Raw genomic sequence first — 22,494 nt, 5'->3', positions numbered from 1 at the left:
ACCTTGGCAGATGGTCCTGTCCAGCTAGAAATGGAAGAGAGAGGTCAACTAAAACTCCCAGTGGATCATTTTTCAAAGCTGGGCCTGGGTATCCTGATTCTTGGAGGCAGCTTTGCAAAAGTTTGACTGAGTTTGGGGATGCAATAAAAAAAAAAAAGTTAAATATTCATGACTTTTTTCCCAGGTGCTTCTGATTGAATCTGGAGTGTTTAGTTTCACGACTTGGGGCATGATGGTAATGAAGTAGAATCCCTGTGCCAGCCTGCTCAATCCACTCAGGGCCAAAACTCCACTCCAAGCAGCTCTCAAAGTTAAATCCATGGAGTATATGGCAAGGCCTTATAAATTGTAAAGCATTATGTAAATGTAAGATATTATTTTCAGCCTGGTAGGCGAAGGTCTCTTGTGGTATTGATGATTTTTATATGACAAATATCTGTGCCACATTAATAATTCACTTATGCTAATAAAACAAAGAAACCCAGTTGCCAGTGTCTCAAAAACAATCTAATTTCTTCCCATGAATTCTAATGTGGTGTTTTTCCCTCGTCTCTTTTGCTTTGTAACTACCAAATCGGAACAAGTTAGTTGCAGAGTTGGTGAAATATTTTGAATCAAAAAGAGCCAATGGTCCATGCATTAAAAAAGAAGAGTGAGAAATGCCTCTCCGATTTTTGGTTGGCCTCAAAAAGTGCCCCAGGCACAGGTCAGTTGAATCAAATCCCCACTTTTTTGTCCAGGAGGTAAAGGCGAGAGAGCCTTGTGTCAATGTGTGTGCAAGGAGGACTGGCCTTGCTGCCAAGGGCAGAGGACAGTTCTGCTGGCTGGATTTCTAAAGCACCTCAGATGGTGGGACAAAGTCTCTTCTAGTCACTGGAAAGACTCTTCTAGTCCCTCTTCTAGAATGAGGACTGAGGTGATTAAAGAAATGTACAAAATCTTAATGACTATTTTCCGGACCCGCCTATCTCCATTCCAAAGGGCTCTCTCAGTGCCTTAGATGGGACATGCACTGACACTGGGAGGGTGGAGTGGGGTCATGTCCACCATGGAAGGACGTTGCATGACTTCAGCAATGTCCTAGCAGCCCACGTTTCCCGAGAGCTTCTATGACTGGCACCGTTCTAGGTTCTCTGCATGGATGGGGTAGTGGGAGGAATGATAGCTCTTCCAGATGGTCTGGGCTTAAATGCTGCTCTGGTGCTTCTAATTGTGTGGCCTTGGGCATGTTTCTTCACCTTTCTGTGCCTCAGTTTCCTCATCTGTAAAATGGGAATGAAAATTATACTTAACCCTAGACAGTGAAGATGAAATGATTGAAGTATGGTCCAGGGTCTCCCAGACTTCCTTTCAGAGGGTTTGCAACACTATTTTCGCAATAATATTAAGATGTTATTGGCCTTTTTTACTCTCATTCTCTTACCAGAGAGCCATGGAGTTTTTTCCAGAGGCTATGTGAAGTGCGATATTGCCACACATATTAAAAGAGGCGTGCAAAAACAGAAAACAACGCCCTTCTTCTCACTAATTTTTTTTTTTAAATACCACCATTTTCCATAAAAGATATGCTATTTATGTTAACATATAATGGCTGGTGGGTTCGAACTACTGACTTTTTGGTTAGCTGTCACCACCAGGGTTCTTAACCACTGCACCACCAGGGCTCTGTAATGGGTCTATTATGTTTAAATGAATTAATAATTTTAAAATTATTTATATATCAGTTTCAATTTATAATATGGTAAATATCAATCACGATTTTGTAATGGGGATTTTGTAACAGAAGTTCTTAGGGTTCTTAATCATTTTTGAGGGTGTCAAGGAGCTCTGAGACCAGATCTGCTGACTTAATCCATGTAAATAAATCACTCTAGAACAGTGCTAAAAACTAAACCAGAAGAAAAGCCAAACCCATTGCCATCGAGTCGATTCTGACTCATAATGATCCTATAAGACAGAGTAGAACTGCCCGGTAGAGTTTCAAAGGAGCCCCTGGTGGATTCGAACTGCCAACCTTTGGTTAGCAGCCCTAGCTCTTAACCACTACACCACTAGGGTTTCCGACTAAATACTAGTCATTAGTATTTCATGTAATACAAAACACCTGAGAGGTGGTTCTCATTGTCCCTATTTTACAGAAGGGGAAACTGAGGCACAGGGAAGCTCCCCTCCCCAAAGCCAGACAGAGACTCAGGGTAGAGCTAGAACTCAAACCCAAGTCTGTCTGGGTCCAATGCATGTGCACTTAGCCAGACGTTGGACTTATTCAATCTCTAGTTATATCTAGTGGCTCCTTTATGGCATTCTGAAAGGGCTTGCTGAATGAATGAATGGGAATTCCAGCTGACACAATGCAATTCTACAAACACTATTTCGTGCCCACCACAAACCAGTGCAGGGACTGGAGCTACACTTTCTGAATGCGGAGACACGTCTGTCTAAATCTCTGTGTCTCCCATGCCCAGCATAGGCCAGACCACACAGCCACTCCATACGTAAGTAAACAGTCCCAGATGAGTTTTGGGTGGAGGAATACCAAAACCAAACCAAACCAAACCCATTGCCGTTGAATCAATTCTGACTTATAGCAACCCTATAGGACAGAGTAGAACTGCCCCATGGGGTTTCTAAGGAGCGCCTGGTGGATTCAAACCGCTGAACTTTTGGTTAGCAGCCCAGCTCTTAACCACTCTGCCACTAGGACTTGGCAATTTACTTCTGAAAGATCACAGCCATTGAAAACCTTATGGAGCACAGTTCTACTCTGAAACACATGGGGTCACCATGAGTTAGAATCAAATCAATGAACAACTGTTTTGGGTTTTGTTTGATTTTTCTTCTCCATGAAACCAAATTTTTTTTTTTTTTTTAATGAAACCAAAAGATTTTCTTATTAAAAAAATAAACTAAAAACCTCCAACCTCCACCTTTTCTCATAATCAACCCTATCCTAAAGATCTTATCTTTTGAACATCAGAGGAAAACACTGAAAGCTCAACAGAGGAAGGTCTTGCAATACTGCATCTCAAAGAACCCATATTTATTAGTAAAAGTCTTTCTGAGCCACCCCCAATCTGATCTCCACATTTGGTGAACTTCTCACATATTATTTAAAGCAGACACAAGCTACCTTTTGTCTCTTCTGACTTCCAAGGTAGAAAATGGCTGAAGGCAGCCAGAGTTACTGCATATTCAAGGTAGATCTGAACTCTGTCACCCAGGGCTAGTGCCGGGGGTTTTCAGGAAAGAAAACTGTCAATGCAGCAGCACAGGACTGCCAAGGTGGGTGTCTCAGACTGGGTTCTCTAAAGAAGCAAAACCAGCAAAGTGTGTAAATATATGTAGAGAGAAATGTATATCAAGGAAATGGCTCATGCAGTTGTAGAGGCTGGAAAGTCCCAAGTCCGTGAGTCAGGATAGAGGCTTCTCCTGATTCATGTAGCCACAGGGGCTGGTGAACTCAAGATGGGCAGGTCAGAAAGCAGGACTCTTGCTTACAGGCTGCAAAGTTTGATGAATCTCGAGATAGGCAGGCAAGACAGCAGGCAAGCTGCTAGCTCAAGTCCCAAGAACTGGAAGCAGCAGAACCAGGAGACCAGTGCAAGACAGCACTGGAGCCAACACATGGAGCGAAAGAGCCAAGTGCCTTTGGCAGGAGGCTTCCTGGTGGAGTGGGGTGCCTCTGGACACTTATTGGTGGAGCTACAGAGCTTTGGAACACTTGCCTCAGCAGGGCCGAGAGGAAAACATGAAGCAGAGCTGCCTCAGCCTCAAAGAGTGGAGTTGCCACTCAGATGGACTAGGAAAATGGGGCTGCCCAAAACTCAGGGAGCAGAGTTGCCATTCCGGTGGGCCTGGAAGGCGGAGCTGAAGCCCAGGGCTGAGGGGCCTCCACCCAGAATCTGGAGAGTGTGGCCAAGAACCAGAGTCTGGAGGGCAGGGCCATCGTGTAAATGATCTCAGAGAACAGAGGATTATTTTCAACCGGTGAGGGCTAACGTAATGTGTCTGCTGACTTGTTTGGTGCCCGTAATCCCTTCTTTCCCTCTGGTTTTTCCCATTTGTAATGGAAACATCAAGTTTGTGCCCGTTCCACCATCATACTTTGGAAGCAGATTACTTGTATTCTACTTTTCACAGGTAAAGAGATATTTTGGGATTTTGGGCTTGGAATTGATTTAAGACTTTTGCAACGATATGATGGGGTGAATGTGTTTTACATATGGCAAGGACATGAATTTTGGGGGGCCAAGGGGTGGAATATTATGGACTGAATTGTGTCCTCCCCCAAAAAAGTGTCAACTTGGCTAGTCCATGATTCCCAGTATTGTGTGATTGTCCACCATTTTGTCATCTGATGTGATTTTCCTACGTGTTGTAAATCCTACTTCTATGATGTTAATGAGATGGGATTAGACACGGTTATGTTAACGAGGCAAGACTTAATCTACAAGATTAGGTTGTGTTTTAAGCCAATCTCTATTGAGATATAAAAGAGAGAAGCGAGCAGAGAGATGGGGGGACCTCATACACCACCAAGAAAATTGTGCCAGGAGAAGAGCATGTCCTGCACTGAGAAGCTCCTAGACCAGGGGAAGATTGATGACAAGGACCTTCCTCCAGAGCTGGCAGAGAGAAAACCTTCTCCTTGGGCCAAAGCCCTAAATTCAGACTTCTAGCCTCCCAGACTTTGAGAGAATAAATTTCTCTTTGTTAAAACCATCCACTTGTGGTATTTCTTACTTCTGTTACTGCAGCACTAGATGATTAAAACGGTGGGCTCTTGCAGGCCAGGGCTTTGTATCTCCACACCTCCTCTCCCAATACCCTCTAACTGCATCCTTTCATCGCATAGTATGGTTCTACTTAAGTGTATACCCACACGGCTGCGCCCTCCCAGTCGATATTTCCCTCCTCTGGTACACCAGGTAGTCATTTGAAATTCATGTGTATGTAACGGAAAACTACATTCCTCCTACTGCCTATGAAACCACCAACTAGTGACCATGGTGGTGATGAACAGTATAGCTCCTCACTCCCCTCGGCTCCTAGGTTTAGTGTAAAAGTCAATTAAACTTCCACCTTTAAGTTCCCTGCTGCTCCTGAACATATTATTTTATTCCATTTGTCAGTAATTTCCAGCAATCTTGTTATAAAATCAAAGTGCGATCAGTGGGGTTTTTTTCTCTCCCTCTTCCACTGGCTCTTTCCCCCAGAGATGAAATAGTGATGAAATGTGTACAAGATTGTGATCCTTCCTCGGACCTCGAGTGTTGCCATGTCTACAGGCTTCTCCCACCCGAGGACTGTTTCTTGTCCAGCTCTGTTAATGCATTATGGCAGATGGATCCCACCGGAGGGGCCTGCCATTCTACTTTCTTTGCCACTTGTGAAAATTGAGTCTTCACAGCACAGAGAGTCGGTGATCACTTATAATCCCTCCTGCTGGGAAACATTTAGCTTTGGGTCAGCCACACTGGCCAGGGCAGGTACCAGGACAGCTGGGACAACAAGCCCATCCTTGTTATCCGCAGGCTCCATGCTGCCTTTCCGCTGCCAGTGCTTTGAGATATTAAATGTTCCTCGTTCTCAACAGTGTCCTTAATTAAAGACCAATATGTACCTTCTGTTCCCAGGCTTCCAGCCCTGAAGTGTCCTCTCCTGATGCTTTGAAAGCAGCAAATTTTGAAGTGTTTTTTTCCCCTCTGCGCTCCTGGCCGGATGTGGGCCATTTTTATAAGTACCAAATAAAAGACAACTCCTATACATTGACCCAGGAATTGGTTTCTTAATTGGATGGTCTCTATAGGGAGGGAGCTAGGCTACTGATTGAAAACGTTAAGCTTTTCCAACTTTACATCTATGTTAAAAAAAACTGAGATGGCTGTACCCTGTGGGTGAAGGGTTCGGTGTGAATCCTGAGCAAGACCACAAGTCACTACAGCCTGGTCTTCCTCAAGCCAAAATTAGGGTGTGTTTCTCAAGCAGTTCTCCACCATTCTCTCTAAATGGAGAGAAGATGAGGAAGAGAAAGATTTCAAAGATGACTCTCAGCCTCTGGAATTTTATCAGAACTCAATTCATTGAAATTGTGTTCCTAAATAAGTCAGAGGAGAAGTTTCTTGTCCTGTGAATACCAAGAGGCACAACACCAGACAACAGACATTCGGAATCTTCTGGATGTTATAGTGACTTTCTTCTTTCATCCGGATGAAGGCAAAAATCTCAAGGTGATTCAAGCCATCTACTCCTTTATTGAGGGTTTACGGGCTACAGCTTCTCAAATCTAGTGGTTGACTGACCAATTATGTCAGTCATTTTATGCATAGATTATTCCACTTAGGTGAGCTATTGTGAAAATTACAATGGCCAGGTTAAATGGGATGCTAAGACAAACACCCAGATGGGTCTGTTTGGAGTCTTACACAGCTCCAAATGGCTCCCCTTTGAGCCATGTTGAATGAAGCTATTTCAATCTTGGGTATCTCCCATTTTTAAGAATAATACAAAACTTGTAAGAATAATACAAACCTTGTAAGAATAATACAAACTTTGTAAGAGTGCACATTTAAATTTAAAGCCAACTTCTACCCTTCCAGGCCCAGAAGAATGTACTTCCTAGATTCCTACTCATCCTTTAGTGTTCATATAGAGGTTCCCAGACTGTGTTGAGTCCTCCAGTTATTTTCTCTCCTCTCACTGGTACAGACCCTTTTTGGCATTTATCAAATTGTAAATAAAAATATTGTAAATAAAAAGCAGGCAATCTTTTGTTTAATGGCCTCTTCTTCCGCAGTTAGAAACCCCAGTGGTGTAGTGGTTAAGAGCTATGGCTGCTAACCAAAAGGTCTGCAGCTCAAATCCACCAGGCACTCCTTGGAAACCGTATGGGACAGTTCTACTCTGTCCTATAGGGTTGCTATGAGTCAGAATCAACTTGACGGCAATGGGTTTTTTGTTTTGTTTTGTTTTCTCCCCCAGTCTGTGCCTGGCACATGACAGATGCTCAATAAATATTTGTTGGATGCATGGATGGATGTAAGCTAGGAAGGAAGCAGCAAGAGGGGGAGGAAGGGAAAGAAGGAAGGATCAGTTGGGGGATGGATGATGGATGGATGGATAGATGCAAGGAAGGAAGCAAGAAAAGAAAAAAGAAGCAGTGGATAGATGGATGGATAGGTGGGTGGGTGGGTGGAAGGATCAGTAGATGGAGGGGATGGACAGGTGGATGGATGGGTGGATGAAAGTGCCCTCAGTGGAGCCTCATTGTAGTGGATGCTGTTATGGGCCATCCAGATCCCCCTTAGTGAAGAGTTGCTGCCCCAGATGCTGGGGAGCCATGGGCAGTCTTCAGGCATCAGTCCCTTCGGGGATTTCTTCAGGTGTACAGCACTGCCTCATCCAAGGTCATACCCTTCTCAGGCAGCCCACATCCAATGGCTAATGAATGCGAGGGTATGGAAGCCTGGCCTGGTGGACTATGAAGAGTCATTCTGGCTCTAGGGCATCCCATGGGGTTGGACAAGGCTGCTATTGGCCTGCAACCCAGCTCAACCGCTCCATCTGCCCGTCCTGCTTTCCTTTCTTCCTTTCCAGGTGAGGATCCCAAAGGCACTGCCTAATAAACCTCCTTGACACTGAACTCCGTTTTAGAGTCTGTTTCTTAGGAAGCCCAGCCTGCACACTCCTAAACCCTACTCATCTCAGAGCCTCTCCTTGCTAACAGATGACCCAAAATCCTATGACAATTCCTCCCTCCCAAACTCAGGTTCCCAGGGAGAAAAACACCAAATCATATTCCCAGCTGCCTCCCTTAGTTGAACATAACAATTTCAGCAAAGGCCTTAGAAGAAATGGTTTTTCCGGAACCACTAATAGAATCAGAAATGAAACATCTAGAAGTTTCTTCCAAATGATTGAAAGTAATTTTAAAAGTAGACAAAGTCACGGAAAGTGTAGCCTGGTGCCTGGCAACATACTAAATACCCAATAAATGTTTGTTGAAACAATGGAAGCTTCTTTTTTCTTCTTCTCTGTTTCTCCCCAAAGATTTTAAAATCAGAAAAAAGATAATAAGACTAACACATTCAGCCCTATGCAGCTATTTTCTCCAAATCACTTGTTTTTAGCACAAAAGGGATAACTACTTGTGATGTATTTTTCCATTATTTTCTTTGTGCAGGAGGTTTTTAAATTAATTTATTCTCTTTCTGCATCAGGTTGTCTTATAATTGAAGATCTGAAGTGTTTGTCTTCCAAAGATTTCCTGGTGATATCTTTTTTGCTGTTAACTTCTTCTTTGTCTATGCCTGTGATCCCTGCCAGATTGCTCACGGAATAGCAACTCAAGTGCATAAATTATGAGGCCACGTAGGTACCGCTCATGTCTAAAAAAGTTTAAATGTCTTGGAAGAGACGTTTTTTCTTTGCAAAACAAACACAGCCAAACCTTTATTAACTAGAACATTTGGGAAGGGGGGTAGTCTGGATAATTTAATTTTCTGGGTAATTTCCAGTTAACCAGACACCTATCAATAATTTCAAACCCTGATGGGGAAATCTTTGTAAGATGTATTGTCTTGCTTTCTACTCTTTGCAAAGCCGGTAGAACATACTGGAAAATTTCTGAGGCAGCAGGTGGTCACGGCAAGAATGTGGACTTTAAGGCTAAAGTTCTGATGTCAGCCATGGCTTTGCTTCTCACTCAAGCTGGGGCCAAACCCCCACGTATTCAGTTTTCCCTAAGAAAAGGGTGCAAGCCAATGACTAAACCATCCCAAACAAATCAGAAAACCTCCTGGGTCCCGACATCAGTGTTTACTCTTCTTCATTCCATTTGGCTGTCGGGGTAATGAAGACATATGGGAGTTTGGACGCATTTACCCTCACAAGAAGATCTGATGCTCCAATCTATAAATATTGCCTGAAAGTCTACTAGATGTTCAAGCACCGTGCCTGATGCTGATAAAGCAACAAGCGCCATCTTTTCACATGAACTTGTTTTCCTAACTCCTGGTTCTTTCTCCTCAAGGTGGAACAGAAAGGGAAAAACAATGATACTGAGGGTTAATTGAACCATAACCAATACAATAGATGTTTTCTTGCACGTGGACTCTAGAAGGCACACCCTAACACAACTGTGGAAGTGACACGGGGTGTGGTGGGGAAAATACTGGACTAAAATATTGAGCCTGGACTCTACTTCTGGTCCACACAAGTCAAGTCTTTTTCCTCACTCCAGTCTCTTCATCAATATAATGAGGACTGAGTTGCTTTTGGGGTCCCTGATACACTGCCACCTTAGCTCCTTAAAGCTGGGTTCTCAAGCTCAGCACTATTGACATGATGGACTAGATAATTCTTTGTGTGGGAAGCTGTCCTGGACATTGTAGGATGTTTAGCAGCATCCTTGGTCTCTATGCACTAGATGCCAGTAGCAGCCGTCTTCCAGTTATGAAATGAAAAATTTCTCCAGACATATCAAAATGCCCCATTCCCAAGGGGAAATTGAGAACCACTGCCTTAAAAAGTGATCTATTAACATTTCCCGAGACAAAAGAATCCAGGTTTGGGTAGAGCAAGGTAATAAATATTCCAAAGCTTCTCTCAAGGAAATCAGATCTAAAATGGCACCCACCTGGGTTCTTTTTTTTTTTTTTTTTTGCTACTGTGGGATCCATTCCCTACATGCTGTGGGACCTGGAAATTTGCATGTTAGCACAGGTAGACTCACGTTACCATGGAGGGAATATTTACTGATGTCCATTGAAGCTACTAGAAGGGCAAGAAAAACTATAACCGCAAGGCTAGAAAGACTGTACCATGCCACCTTCTCTGTTTCACATGAGAAGAATTGAGGTTGTTATCATAAAGCAGAAAAAGGATATGGGTTTTATAGCAGAGAATTACTTCTATCTATTGAAGACAAGAAAAGAAAAATGTTTATTTTCATTAAAACATTTTAAATTAGGGTAAAGATACGCTTTCTAACATCCCCTACGCTTTCTTAGCCCTTAGCACCATCTGATACCAATTGTTCATGCATTTGGTTGCTGGGTCCCCAAATTGATATTCCTTCCCCCCAGTAAAAGCCCCATAGATCTTTTCTGCCTTTTTCACTCCTATATCCTCACATGCCTAAACTGTTACAGATTTAATCAATCAGTAAATACTGAACACACAAGATGTAGTACGTAATAAAAAATTGTTACTAAATTCTGAAATTGGTGAACAGAAACTTCTCTAAGATGCGTTTGTTAATGCATCTCCAATCATGAGATAGATCTTCATGGAGAAAGGAGTTAAGGGATGTTACAGATTGAATTGTGTCCCTCTAAAACATGTGTCGTAAATCCTAACCCCTATTCTTGTGGACCACCACTCATCTGTCAGTTTGTCATACTGTGGTGGCTTGCATGTTGCTGTGACACTGGAAGCTACCCCACTCACTGGCAGTCCTTCAACCAGTGAAAACCTTATGAATAGCAGCAGAACATCAATATGGTGCTGGAAGATGAGCCCCTCAGATTGGGGAAAAAAAAAAAATTTTTTTTTTTTGAGGCACTCAAAATACCACTGAGGAAGAGCTACCTCCTCAAAGTAGAGTCAATCTAAGAGACCATCTCAAGAATAGATCTGACACATTGAACACTAATGACCAAAGACAAGATGGCTTCTGGGATGACATCAAGGACATCATAAATGAAGAAAACAAGAGGTCATTAAAAAGACAGGAAAAAAGAAAAGATGAAAATGGATGTCAGAGGAGACTCTGAAACTTGCTCTTGAACTAGAGTAGCTAAAGTGAAAGGAAGAAATGAATTAAAATGCTGAACAGAAGATTTCAAAGGGCAGCTCGAGAAGGCAAAGTAAAGTATTATAATGAAATGTGCAAAGACCTGGAGTTAGAAAACCAAAAAGGAAGAGCACACTTGGCATTTCTCAAGTTGAAAAAACTGAAGAAAAAATTACAGCTTCAAGTTGCAATATTGAAGGATTCTATGGACATGTGAAAGTTGAACAATGAATAAGGAAGACTGAAGAATAATTGAAGTCTTTGACTTATGAGGTTGGCAAAGAATATTGAATATACCACAGACTGTCAGAAGAACAAACAAATCTGTCTTGGAAGAAGTACAGCCAGAATGCTCCTTAGAAGCAAGGATGGTGAGACTTCATCTCACATATTTTGAACATGTTATACCAGGAGGGACCAATCCCTGGAGAAGAACAACATGCTTTGTCTCACATACTTTGGACATGATGTATCAAGAGGGACCAGTCCCTGGAGGAAGACATCATGATTGGCAAAGTAGAGGGTCAGCGAAAGAGAGGAACACCCTCAACAAGACGGATTGACACGGTGGCTGCAACGATGTGCTCAAGCATAGCAACAATTGTGAGGATGGCACAGAACAGGACAATGTTTCCTTCTGTTGTACATAGGGTCACTATGAGCTGGAAGCAACTCGATGGTGTCTAACAGCAACATAGGCAAAATATTGAATGAAGCAGAAAGCATCAAAAGAAGATGGAAGGAATACACAGTCACTGTACCAAAAAGAATTGGTAGACATTCAAGCATTTCAGGAGGTAGCATATGATCAAGAACCAGGGGTATTAAAGGAAGAAGTCCAAGCTGCACTTGGGCATTAGTGAAAAACATGGTTCCAGGAATTGACAGAATACCAATTAAGATATTTCAACAAATGGTTGCAACACTGGAAGTGCTTACTACTCTATGCCAAGAAATCTGGAAGACAGCTACCTGGCCAACTGACTGGATAAGATCTATATTCATGCACATTCCAAAGAAAGGCAATCCAACAGAATGCAAAAGCTATTGAACAATATCATTATCACCACACAAGTAAAATTTTGGTAAAGAGAATTCAAAATTAGTTGTTGCAGTATATCAACAGGGAACTACCAGAAATTAAAACCGGATTCCGAAGACATGGAACAAAGGATACCATTGCTGATGTCAGATGGATCTTGGCTAAAAGCAGAGAACACCAGAAACATGTTAACCTGTGTTTTATTGACCACGCAAAGGCATTCAATTGTATGGATCATAACAATTTATGGACATGATAGTTAAGAACAGATATTCCAGAACATTTAATTGTGCTCATAAGGAACCTGTACGTAGACCAAGAGGCAGTTCTTTGAACAGAACAGGGGGATAGTGCATGGCTTAAAATCAGGAAAGGTGTTGTATCCTGTCACCATACTTATTCAATCTGTATGCTGAGCAAATAATCTGAGAAGGTGGACTGTATGAAGAACACAGCATCAGGATTGGAGGAAGACTAAGCAACATCATGATAAATGGAAAAAAGATTGAAGTTGTCAAGAATTTCATTTTACTTGGATCCACAATCAACGCCCATGGAAGCAGCAGTCAAGAAATCAAATGACATATTGCATTGAGCAAATCTGTTGCAAAAGACCTCTTTAAAGTGCTAAAAAGCAAAGATGTCACTTTGAGGACTAAGGTACACCTGACCCAAGCCATGGTATTTTCAATTGCCTCATATGCATGTGAAAGCTGGACAATGAATAAGGAAGACTGAAGAAGAATTGATGCCCTTGAATTGTGGTGTTTGCAAAGAATACTGAATATTGAATACGCGATGAAGAACGAACAAATCTGCCTTGGAAGACATACTGCCAGAATGCTCCTTAGAAGCAAGGATGGTGAGACTTCATCTCACATACTTTGAACATGTTATATCAGGAAGGACCAATCCCTGGAGAAGAACAACATGCCTGGTAAAGTAGGGGGTCAGTGAAAAAGGCGAAGACCCTCAATGAGATGGATTGACACGGTGGCTAGAACAATGGGCTCAAGCATAGCAACGATTGTGAAGATGGCATGGGACAGGGCAACGTTCTGTTCTGTCATCCATAGGGTTGCTAGGAGTAGTAACTGACTCAATGGCACGTAACAACAATAACAACAACATATTTGGAAAAGAGTAGAGTTTTCTTTGTTATGTTAATGAGGCCATATCAGTGTAGGGTGTGTTTTAAGTCAACCACATTGGAGGTATAAAACAGATTAGGCACAGAGAGGCAAACAAAAATAGGTGAAGATAGGTGCCACACCACATGAAGATATCAAGGAACTGAGGAACAGAGCTGAAAAAAGACAAAGACCTTCCTCCAGATTCCACAGACAGAGAAGGCCTTCCCCTAGAGCTGGCACCCTGAACTTGGACTTCTAGCCTCCTAAACTGTGAGAAAATAAATTTCTGTTTGTTAAAGCCCCCCACTTGTTGTATTTCTGTTGTAGCAGCACTAGAGAATGAGGACTGGGCTATTGCTCATTTTAGATTCTTTCTTGCCCACCCATCCCCTCACCCCTATGAACGATTTCCACTTGCTTTTTTTGCTTAGCAAATGTACAGTATAGCCCTCTGCGAGCCAGGCATTGCTTCGGTGGCTAACACCAAGATGGCCCTGCCTTCAAGGAGACCCCTTAGGGGCCATATAGGTAGATGTCTTATCTCCGAATTCATTGGCCTCACTCCACCCACTTCTTTATCTGAACAAGAGAAGGACTTTTTGCGTAAGTCCTTAATGTATGGCTTCTATGTGTATGTGTGAGTGTGTGTGTGTGTGTGTGTACTCATGTGTGTGAGTGTATGTGTAGGAGGAGAAGAATCTTAGGGCAGGCATGTCTAACTGGAACACTCACATTTGTGGATCACATATCAATGGAGGAAAAAAAAAGCCTGGATATCTGTCCTTTCACTATCCGATGGAATTAGAAGACCTAATTTCTGCGGAATACACCCGTTGCACATAATCTTCACACAGAAAGCAACCAGATTTCATCTGTGACCAGCGACAGGGCCAGGGCACACTGTCCCAGATGCTGAACCTGCAAAAACCCTACAGGAATCTGGTCAGTTATGCTTTGACGCAGAAAAAGAATTCACTGCCTTCTGGATCAAAATCACAATGGAGTAATCAATCCCAGGATAATCAATCATAAAGGGTGTTGAGTTCCCCTCTGGCAGAAACTGAAGGAAACTGAAAACAGACATTTGTCGGAGCTGGGAACTAAAGTCTCAGACGCCAAAGAGCAAGTTCTTCTTTGTTCACAGCCCAAAGATCCACCCACTGTCACTAAGTAGAGACTCATAACTTCCTGTGGTTGTTAGTATAGCGAAATTCATTTGCTTCAAATTCAGAGGGATGGAAACAGGTTTGAGGCAGAATTGATGGAAATGTTGTAGTTTGTCATGACTCCCTATCTGTGTTTTCATTGTACACCATTTTGTATTAACCAACCGACCAACCGGCCAACCGGCCAACCGGCCAACCGGCCAACCGGCCAACCGGCCAACCAGCAGGCCGGCCGGCCAGCTGGCCAGCCAGCCAGCCGGACAGCCAGACAGCCAATCAGCTGGCCAGCCGGACAGCCAACCAGCTGGCCAGCTGGACAGCCAGCCAACCAATTAACCAAACAAATAAACAACCAGCTAGCCAGCCAGCCAGCCAGCCAGCCAACCAACCAACCAACCAGCCTGCCAGCCAGCCAGCCAACCAGCCAATCAACCAACCAACTAACCAAACAGCCAGCCAACCAGCCAACTAACCAACGAACCAAACAAGCAGCCAGCCAGCCAGCCAAACAACCAACCAACTAGACAACCAACCCACAAGCGAAACGCCGAAAACAATGATATTTTCACAACAAAATAAGGCATTGTATGATTATTCCTTAGAGAATCGTGGTAATTGGTTGGTTTGGAATGTTACTCATTCAACTGTAAATTTGACTGAAGAAACCTGTCTGATAAATCTACAATTCTACTTGTGGTCACCAGTTTTATTGGCTTGGAGAGGAAAAGAAATGGGGAAAAAGCTGTTCTTAATAGGAACTAGAATAACTAGATAAAGTAACAATTCATGTGATTAGCTCAATGTTTCTGCAAGTGTGATGGGTATACCACTGGTGGCATGCAAGATGATCTTTAAATGATACATGGGTGAATAATTTTAATAGATTTGTATTTATTTTATTGCATAAAAATACATGTAACTAGCAAATCAAGGCTATAAATTCCCAGATATTATTGCTTAGGACAACAATCTCTTCTTTAAAACAGAGATTATTTAAGTCAAAGTACTAAGTAAATAATGTATTGAATGTGGATATATAGGGCAAAAAGTGTGAAAATGGCTCTCATATGACTAAAGTTTGGAAATAATGGATTAATTTATTACTATTAGAATTTGATTAGTTAGAAAAAAGACTATTAAATCCATTAATTAGTGTATCTGTTCCTTCCATATTCCTGTTCCCATTTTTTCCCCAATGTATTGTGTCTCCACTGAGTTCAAAAAGTATATTCATAGAAGGATGATATTGTGTTGGTCTGCAAAATAAGTCCACTTATTCTTGAAGAGTACATGAATTATCTTCATAAGGTGGTGTTGCTTTGAATTAAGAATGATCTCTTTGTTAATGAATGTTAAATATTCAAGCACTATTAATTCCAGGGGGAAAAGTTTCGGATTATTGCACTGTAGATAGTGCCCTCATGTGGCTTTAAAGTTTAGCTATGTTTAAGAATTTAAATTATGGACTATAAAACATGACAGACAATGACAAACAGGCATCAAGACCCCTGGGGAGAAGAAACAGCACAAGAAAACATGATAATTTGGCATTACCTATTCCTTTTGTTAGGTGGAATGGAAAACCAATATGGCGGACAGGGTGTCTGATCAACCAGTTGGGACTAAATACATAGGGTACTGTTTGTGGTAGTTTTGATTAAACTGTTAACAAATCACACAAGACATTTTCGTTTTTATTTTTACGAAAACAAAATAATTTAACCATATAAAGACAGAAACAAATTTCAATAAACAATCAAGAAGCCAACTGCTTCCCTGAATATGAACAACCAATAGAGTTGTGAGTTCTAAACAGTAGTCTGCATATATAATGCATTGAGTCATCCTCAAGCTCCCAAATGGCAGAGGCTGACTTTTTTCCCCTGGTTTCTTTTCTTCCAATGATGAAGTAATGTGCTCAGCTGTTTCTGTTCTTCTTCAGATTGAATTATGTACATTCCCACATAAGTACAGAGCATGGGTGAAAAGAATGGTACAAGGTAGAAATCTAGCACTCAAGATTATCTTGGTCCTGACAATTATATTTAACAAGTCCTGAAAGAAAAGGATAAGAAATTGTGCTTGAGTACAGAAAAATGCAGTGTTTCAAAAACAAAAAAGTCTCCCTCACGTGAACTATGGGAATAACAACTGAAGTGAAGAAAAATACAGAAACCATGTTTGCTGCAGTAGTAAAGATATGCCTGCCCATAGAGCTGGGCAGGCCATTTTCTCCTCACCATATTAAATTATGTCTGGGGAGCTGAGCAGCAGCATATTCTGATAATGATGACAGTTTCCATAACTATAAAAATCTGCTGCACCAGGCAAATTTTGTGCAAAATGCAAATTTCTGTGATGGGGGAAAAAATGAATAATGCTATCATTCTAAGTAATGAATGTAAATGCAAGGAAATATTTTTTGGCATGAGGCTGCAAACTGCTCATCTTTCATGCTAAGGACCTTGGTCATAACGCACTTTTGTAAGACTACTCTTTCCATCTCAGCTTTAGAGGAGACATTTTAGTAAGAAAAGTTTAGCTTGCCCTAAACAGGCTATTGGCAGTGTTTTGATTAGAATTCAGAGACACCCCCTCACCCTACCCTCCACCTTTTTTCGCCATCATTTAGCAAATGAACCATAGGTTGACTGGAAGTATGAACCAAAGGGATATGGGCTGCATCCAGAATCTCAAAGGTTATTCCTAACAGGAGGGGTGAGCTATTCTTCACCTCTAGCGATGAACATCCCGAGGAGCTCAAATGATGAGCCTAGGGGATGACAAGAAGGATTCGGATTTTTCATCAAGAATCACGTGACTGTATGCATCCCTTAACAGCATGGGTTGCCAAGAAGGAGGGGAAACCACTTTCCCCATACATCTTTAACAAGCAAAATCTGGATGGATATAGGTGCAAAGAGACAGAGCAGTCATGAGTCTTGAGTATCGTGGGCCATGGCACTTGTTGTATACCTTGCCCTGAGTGAATGGCAAAGAATTCAAAGTGCCCTTTAAGTGAATCCATGCCAGCGCCTCTGCAGCTATTCTCTAGGGAGCAAGCTGAGGCACCAGTTGTTTTAAAGCCTTACTTGAAGGTGCAATGACAGTTAACAGCACTGGGAAGAGAAGAGAATCCCTGATCCTCAATCTCTGGCTTGCCTTGTTCTGAAATATTATTTTCCCTTCGACATTAGACAGTACGCAGTTGTAGAGTAGAAAATTAGAGCAATTATCAAAGATAATATTGAAATTTTATTTTCAATAACCCAAATTGGGTTATAGGCTGCTGATTTTACCCTTAAAATGTATCCCATCATTACATCCCACTTTAAGACAAGCCATAGGAAAATTAAGATTTATAAAATCAAAGATTGTTCATTGTTTTATAAAAGGATTTGTCATTAGAAAAAAAAAATCACCTTTATCTTAGGATGTCTTTCAATAGCAATTCCCCTAGAGTCATTCAAAATACATTTTTGATTTAGTTTTTTTTTTAAATCCACTGTAATATGGTTTTTCAGAACTTTGTGTTGATATAAAGTAAGATGTACTTGTAAACATCGTCACCTACTAGTCAAATGGCTGGTTGAGACAGGATGGGCTGACAACCTGCCCAGTGACACAGGGAGTTAAAGAAAGGGACTCAATGTTCTACCATATTTGATCTAGATTGGGAAGTGGCTCAAGAAAACAGAGCTTCTACCACTATCCCAAGATCAGTGCTATTCGGAGCTGTGGCTTACTGATTTAGCTCCAAGATCCTGTTGACAGCTCAACAGCCACTTAGGAGAGAAGAATCTGGAAAAGAGTTTCCTCTCCCTGATCAGTGCCTCCAAAGACAAGGTAGCTATCTGAGACCTGGTAGCTTGTGAACCAATTTACTCCACAGACATGTTGTCTTAAACACACATAGTAGTGTTTTGCTTTTGCTTTTAATGTTTGAATTATAAGTGTATATGCTGGGTGATTGCACCACAAAGTCCAGAATTCTGGCTCTTGAAAAAAATTAGATCAACCTCCACTGAGCTAGAAGGTCCCTGGGTGGCACAAACACTTGTGGTAAAACTTGTTGGTTCACGCCCACCCAGTGGCACCGAGGAAAAAGGCCTGACCATCTGCTTCAATAAAGAATACAACCAAGAAAAACCTATGGAGCAGTTCTACTGTAACACATGGGGAGTCATTGTGAGTCGGAATCAACTCAATGGCGACTGGCTTGGTTTTCCTTTTTTTTTTTTCCTGAGCTCACATTCTTCATGCCAATAATTGGCTGAAGGTGTTTATATTTCACTTCCCCATGGTCTCCACCCAATTTCTTGAGTGCAGGACCCTTGGTGTGACAGCTTAAGAATGGGAACATCTCCAGACCATATCAACTCCATGTATGGGAAGGAGACGGTGGCTTCTCCATCATGGACACTCAAGCCATAAGGACTGGTGACTACTTTCAGCGCATCTCGTCTACTCTCTCATTCTCAGTTGGAGACACTGAGGTACACAGAAGGTACAAGTCTTAACCAAGATTCCCCACCTCTTCAATCTCACTCTCTCCAGGGATCAGGCCACTTTCCTGGACTCTCTCTCTCCTTACAGTGGCATGGATCATTCAAAAAGGTAATCAATCGCATCACTTTTGGTTGACTTAAAAAATACACTAAGTGAGTGTCTAACATCCTTTTCACCACCTTTCGGATGTCTCTCTTGGCTGGACTAGAGATTACTTGGATATTTACGACCACATATGAAATGGCTACAGACGTATGCTAAGTAACTGGGAGAAGCTAGTCTCACATTGAAGTTTCCCAGGAATAACCCTAAAACTGGGAAATTCACGTGAAGATACTTAAGTTTGACCATACTTGGTCCAAGGCAGACTTATTAAAGTGTGTTCAGATGGGTGAGGTGCTTGGCATCACTGCCTTCCCTTTGAAGTGCGAGATGTCATCTGAACATCGTTACACCAACGTTAAGCCAAAAGAGCTCAGCTATAAATTTCAAGTTGTATAAAATCATACCAAGAGCAAGTATAAAATTTTATTGAAACGAAGCAGTGTGAACCTCTTTAAGTTTCTCCTCTCCCATTTAAGGAGAAAGGGAGGAATGTGGCAAACCTAAGGCTTGGCTCCCTGGGCTGGCTGACGTGGGTCTGCTATTTTCTCCTGCACCGGGGTGCACTGGCTCGGAATACCGGGGAATTTTATTGGCACTGCTCTGACTTACACAACACAGAGGCTGATTTAATTTGACAGCAAAGTAACACCAAGCCCCCAAAATAAAATTACTGAGATGTAAAACAGCGTCAAAACTCCAATTAGTTTTGTATCCTTGAAGCTTCTGGAGGAAATCTAAAAGGTTCCCGTCACGATGAGCAGGCATCAATTTAAGTTGTAGAGATTACTAAAATGTAACTCTCTAATTGAAATTGCTCAGAGCACAATATGACAAAAAGAATCAGAGGAAAATAAGTGAATTTTTCCCCTCAAAAAATGACTCATGACTGAGAGGCTGTTCTATTAACTTTTAACTCAACGTTCCTTTAGCGGAGCTAGAAAAACCAGGGGTCCAGGGATCTCCACAGAAAAGGCACCAAGCACAAGGGTAGGACATGCTTCTGTCTTTTAGCCCCAAGAAGCAGTGACCATTGGTGCAACATTTAAAAATAATCAGCATTTCACCAGATCATAGGCATTTTGAAGTATATTTACAATTTCCACAAGGGAGGTGAATTATTCTGACCAAACCGGTTTTTAATAAATCTGGATCTTGCCCTCCCAGAATACACAGGAAGTCTCTTGATACCCATTTCACACCCCATGTCCTTTTCAAGCTACTCCTATTACCCCAAGTACCTGTACCACCTTGGAAGCAAGCCCTCAGCTTACTAATGGGAGAAGTCAGTAGCCTTGACTTTGTGGCGTTCATGCTCATTTATGTGTTGATTGTGGCTCTCTTGGTTAATGCCACTTTATCAGGGTCAGACGTTGGGGGTCTGATGCAGAGAGAGAAAAGGCATAAGGCTGGGAGTCAAGGCATAGTTGTTGTGTGCATCAAGTGTTCTTAGACTCTGCTTCATGCCTCCCTTCCCCTACTGGGTACCACATGACATGAGCATGCCATGCCCAAGGGGAGCACTGGGAAGAGTATAGCTGAGTTGGGGGCTTAGAGTTGGTTGGACTTGGCTTGGGAAGACCCCAAAATGGCTTCTTAATCTTCAGACACTCCATCAATAGAGTTCACTTCTCTGGCTAACTCAAAGACATTTACTTGTGAAGCATCAACACTCTTGGTTGGTAGACACCATCTTTTTCTGGAAGCTTCATATTTCTATAACTAATCGGTCTTCATCATCACTGCTGGTGTCACTGAATTCCAATCGAGTTTGCTTTCTCACTCCTTCCAAACTCCCCTTCTTGGTGGTTTTAGAAGGAGCTTCAGAAATGTCTGTAGGCTGCCCTGTGCTGCAAGGAACCACACAATCCTTCAGAGTGGTGGATCTGGCTACTTGGCATTTCTCATTTTCAGTACTCAAAGGGCAGGAGATGACCTTCTCCCCACACTTGTACTGGCCCCTGGAAGGAAAAAATGCCTTGTGTCTCCCTTCCTCTTGGTGTGAATTAGTGGGACTCGGTCCTGAAGCTCCTGTTTCAAGATGAGCTTTCTCCATTGACCCTAGTAGAGCTGCACCTGAAAGTCTTTGTTCAGATGAAGGTTTCTCTGGCAAGGATGATGGTGATGTGCCCTCTACTATACCTTTTCTGCTTGTGGGGCTTTGTGCCCAAGTCTCCTCAGCAGCCCAGCTGTGGCCTTGTGGCTGTGCACTGGGAATTTCCAGAGTCATGTGGCCTGTTCTCACCCCTAGAGAAGTACCAATGGAAGAGGTAGCAACATCATGGGGGGAAAAGGTTCCTTTGAACTCAAAGGAAGAGGACTGTTGAGCGTCTGTGAAAATGCCTGGTTTGGGGTCTACTGAGACATGCTCTTCAGGGAGCAACCCAACATCAAGATTTTTGCAACGTGGTGGAAAGTGGTCCTTACCCACTGCCAGACAGGGGTCGAATTGCAGAGACAATTGGGAAAAACAGTTACCATGTTCACCGGCAGATGGAGGAATATCCTGCAACAAAGTGCAAAGGAAAAGAAATGGGGAATAAAAGGTTAATGGGTACCGAAAAATGTGGCCAGAAACATGGTCCTCGACGAAAACAAGGTCTCAGGGTCTTAATGATTGTTTACCGCACATGGACTTCAATATGATGTCCTCAATAAAGTTCCATTAATAACTAATTGATGCATTAACCCGAGTGAAGCTCTTTGCTGCAGCAAAATAGGCTGCTGAGATTGCTGTGTGTTTTTATCTAGTTTTGTTAAAAGCAAAGCCACTCAATTACCCACCCAGTTCTGAGTGCCCTATTTTAGACCACAGCTGTCCATGAGGCAAATATGTTATTTTATAGTATTGTGTATTTAAGTTTTTTCTAGATGGTTTTTATTGTCGAGTTGGTTCTGACTCATAGCAACCCTATGTACAACAAAACAAAATACTGCCTGGTCCTACGCCATCTTCGCAATCATTATTATCCTTGAGCCCATTGTTGCAGCCACTGTGTTAATCTAGATTAGTGTTTTCAAACTATGGTCTAGATAAGTATTTTAGTATATTTCAACATGTGGCCCCACAATCTAACTGGAGATGATCTCAGGTAGCAGTGACTTCTGAATTTCCCCTGAAGTCTTCCTGAAACCAAGTAGTAGTTTAGCATAAGTAGTTAAGAACATCTGCCTTGAGCATTGTGCTCTTTGAAGAACTATCTACAGTGAAACCTGTGAGAGCTGAACTCAATGGGACCACCTTGTTTTTCCAGGCCTCACAAGTTCTCCACCTTCTATCACTCATTTTAGTGGAAAATATTTGAGTTTCCCTTCTCTGGCAGATTTCCACCTTACACAGATTCTGGCTTTCAGAGGTTTTACTGTACCATATTGTCACGCAAATAATGCAAGCCTTTTTTGTTTGTTTGCTAAACACCCCCTCCTCCCACGAGGTTGGCAAACAAATGTAGAAGGTTTGTGTTATTTGAGTAAAAATACGATATATGGGATCAAATTAACAATAGCAGCTTTAAAGATTAGATAGAAAACTTAGGGAGCGGTGAGTTTATGTTAACGGGGGAGGAACAATTCGGCGGGGGGGAAGGCGAGAATAATTGTACAACTTGAAAAATGCAATCAATGGCACTGAATTGTAATGTAGAAATGGCTGAATTGGTGTATGTTCTGCTGTGTATATTCTCAACAACAACAACGAATAAAATTTTAAAAACTAAAATAAAAAAAGACAGCATCTCTATTTGGGTA

The 22,494-nt window shown here is 42.0% G+C and overlaps 1 protein-coding gene across 8 annotated transcripts in view; it reads right to left on the bottom strand.

Moving 5' to 3' along the window:
* ZNF831 (zinc finger protein 831) overlaps nucleotides 1-22,494 on the bottom strand; it is a 163,102-nt gene that overhangs the window by 28,641 nt on the left and 111,967 nt on the right. For 4 of the 8 annotated variants that reach the window (XM_064276294.1, XM_064276293.1, XM_064276292.1 and 1 more), the window contains one exon: nucleotides 18,323-21,253. The exons of 3 other annotated variants lie outside the window; for them this stretch is intronic. In XM_064276294.1, the coding sequence (XP_064132364.1) occupies nucleotides 20,456-21,253 (798 nt within the window). In that variant the 3' untranslated portion in view covers nucleotides 18,323-20,455. Of the gene's footprint in view, nucleotides 1-14,537; nucleotides 16,192-18,322; nucleotides 21,254-22,494 lie in introns of those variants that run through there. One more of the 8 variants, XM_064276295.1, reaches the window with a different exon arrangement.

This window comes from Loxodonta africana, chromosome 24, assembly GCF_030014295.1.
Source record: "Loxodonta africana isolate mLoxAfr1 chromosome 24, mLoxAfr1.hap2, whole genome shotgun sequence".
NCBI lineage: Eukaryota > Metazoa > Chordata > Mammalia > Proboscidea > Elephantidae > Loxodonta > Loxodonta africana.
This window is presented reverse-complemented; position numbering and strand designations above follow the sequence as displayed.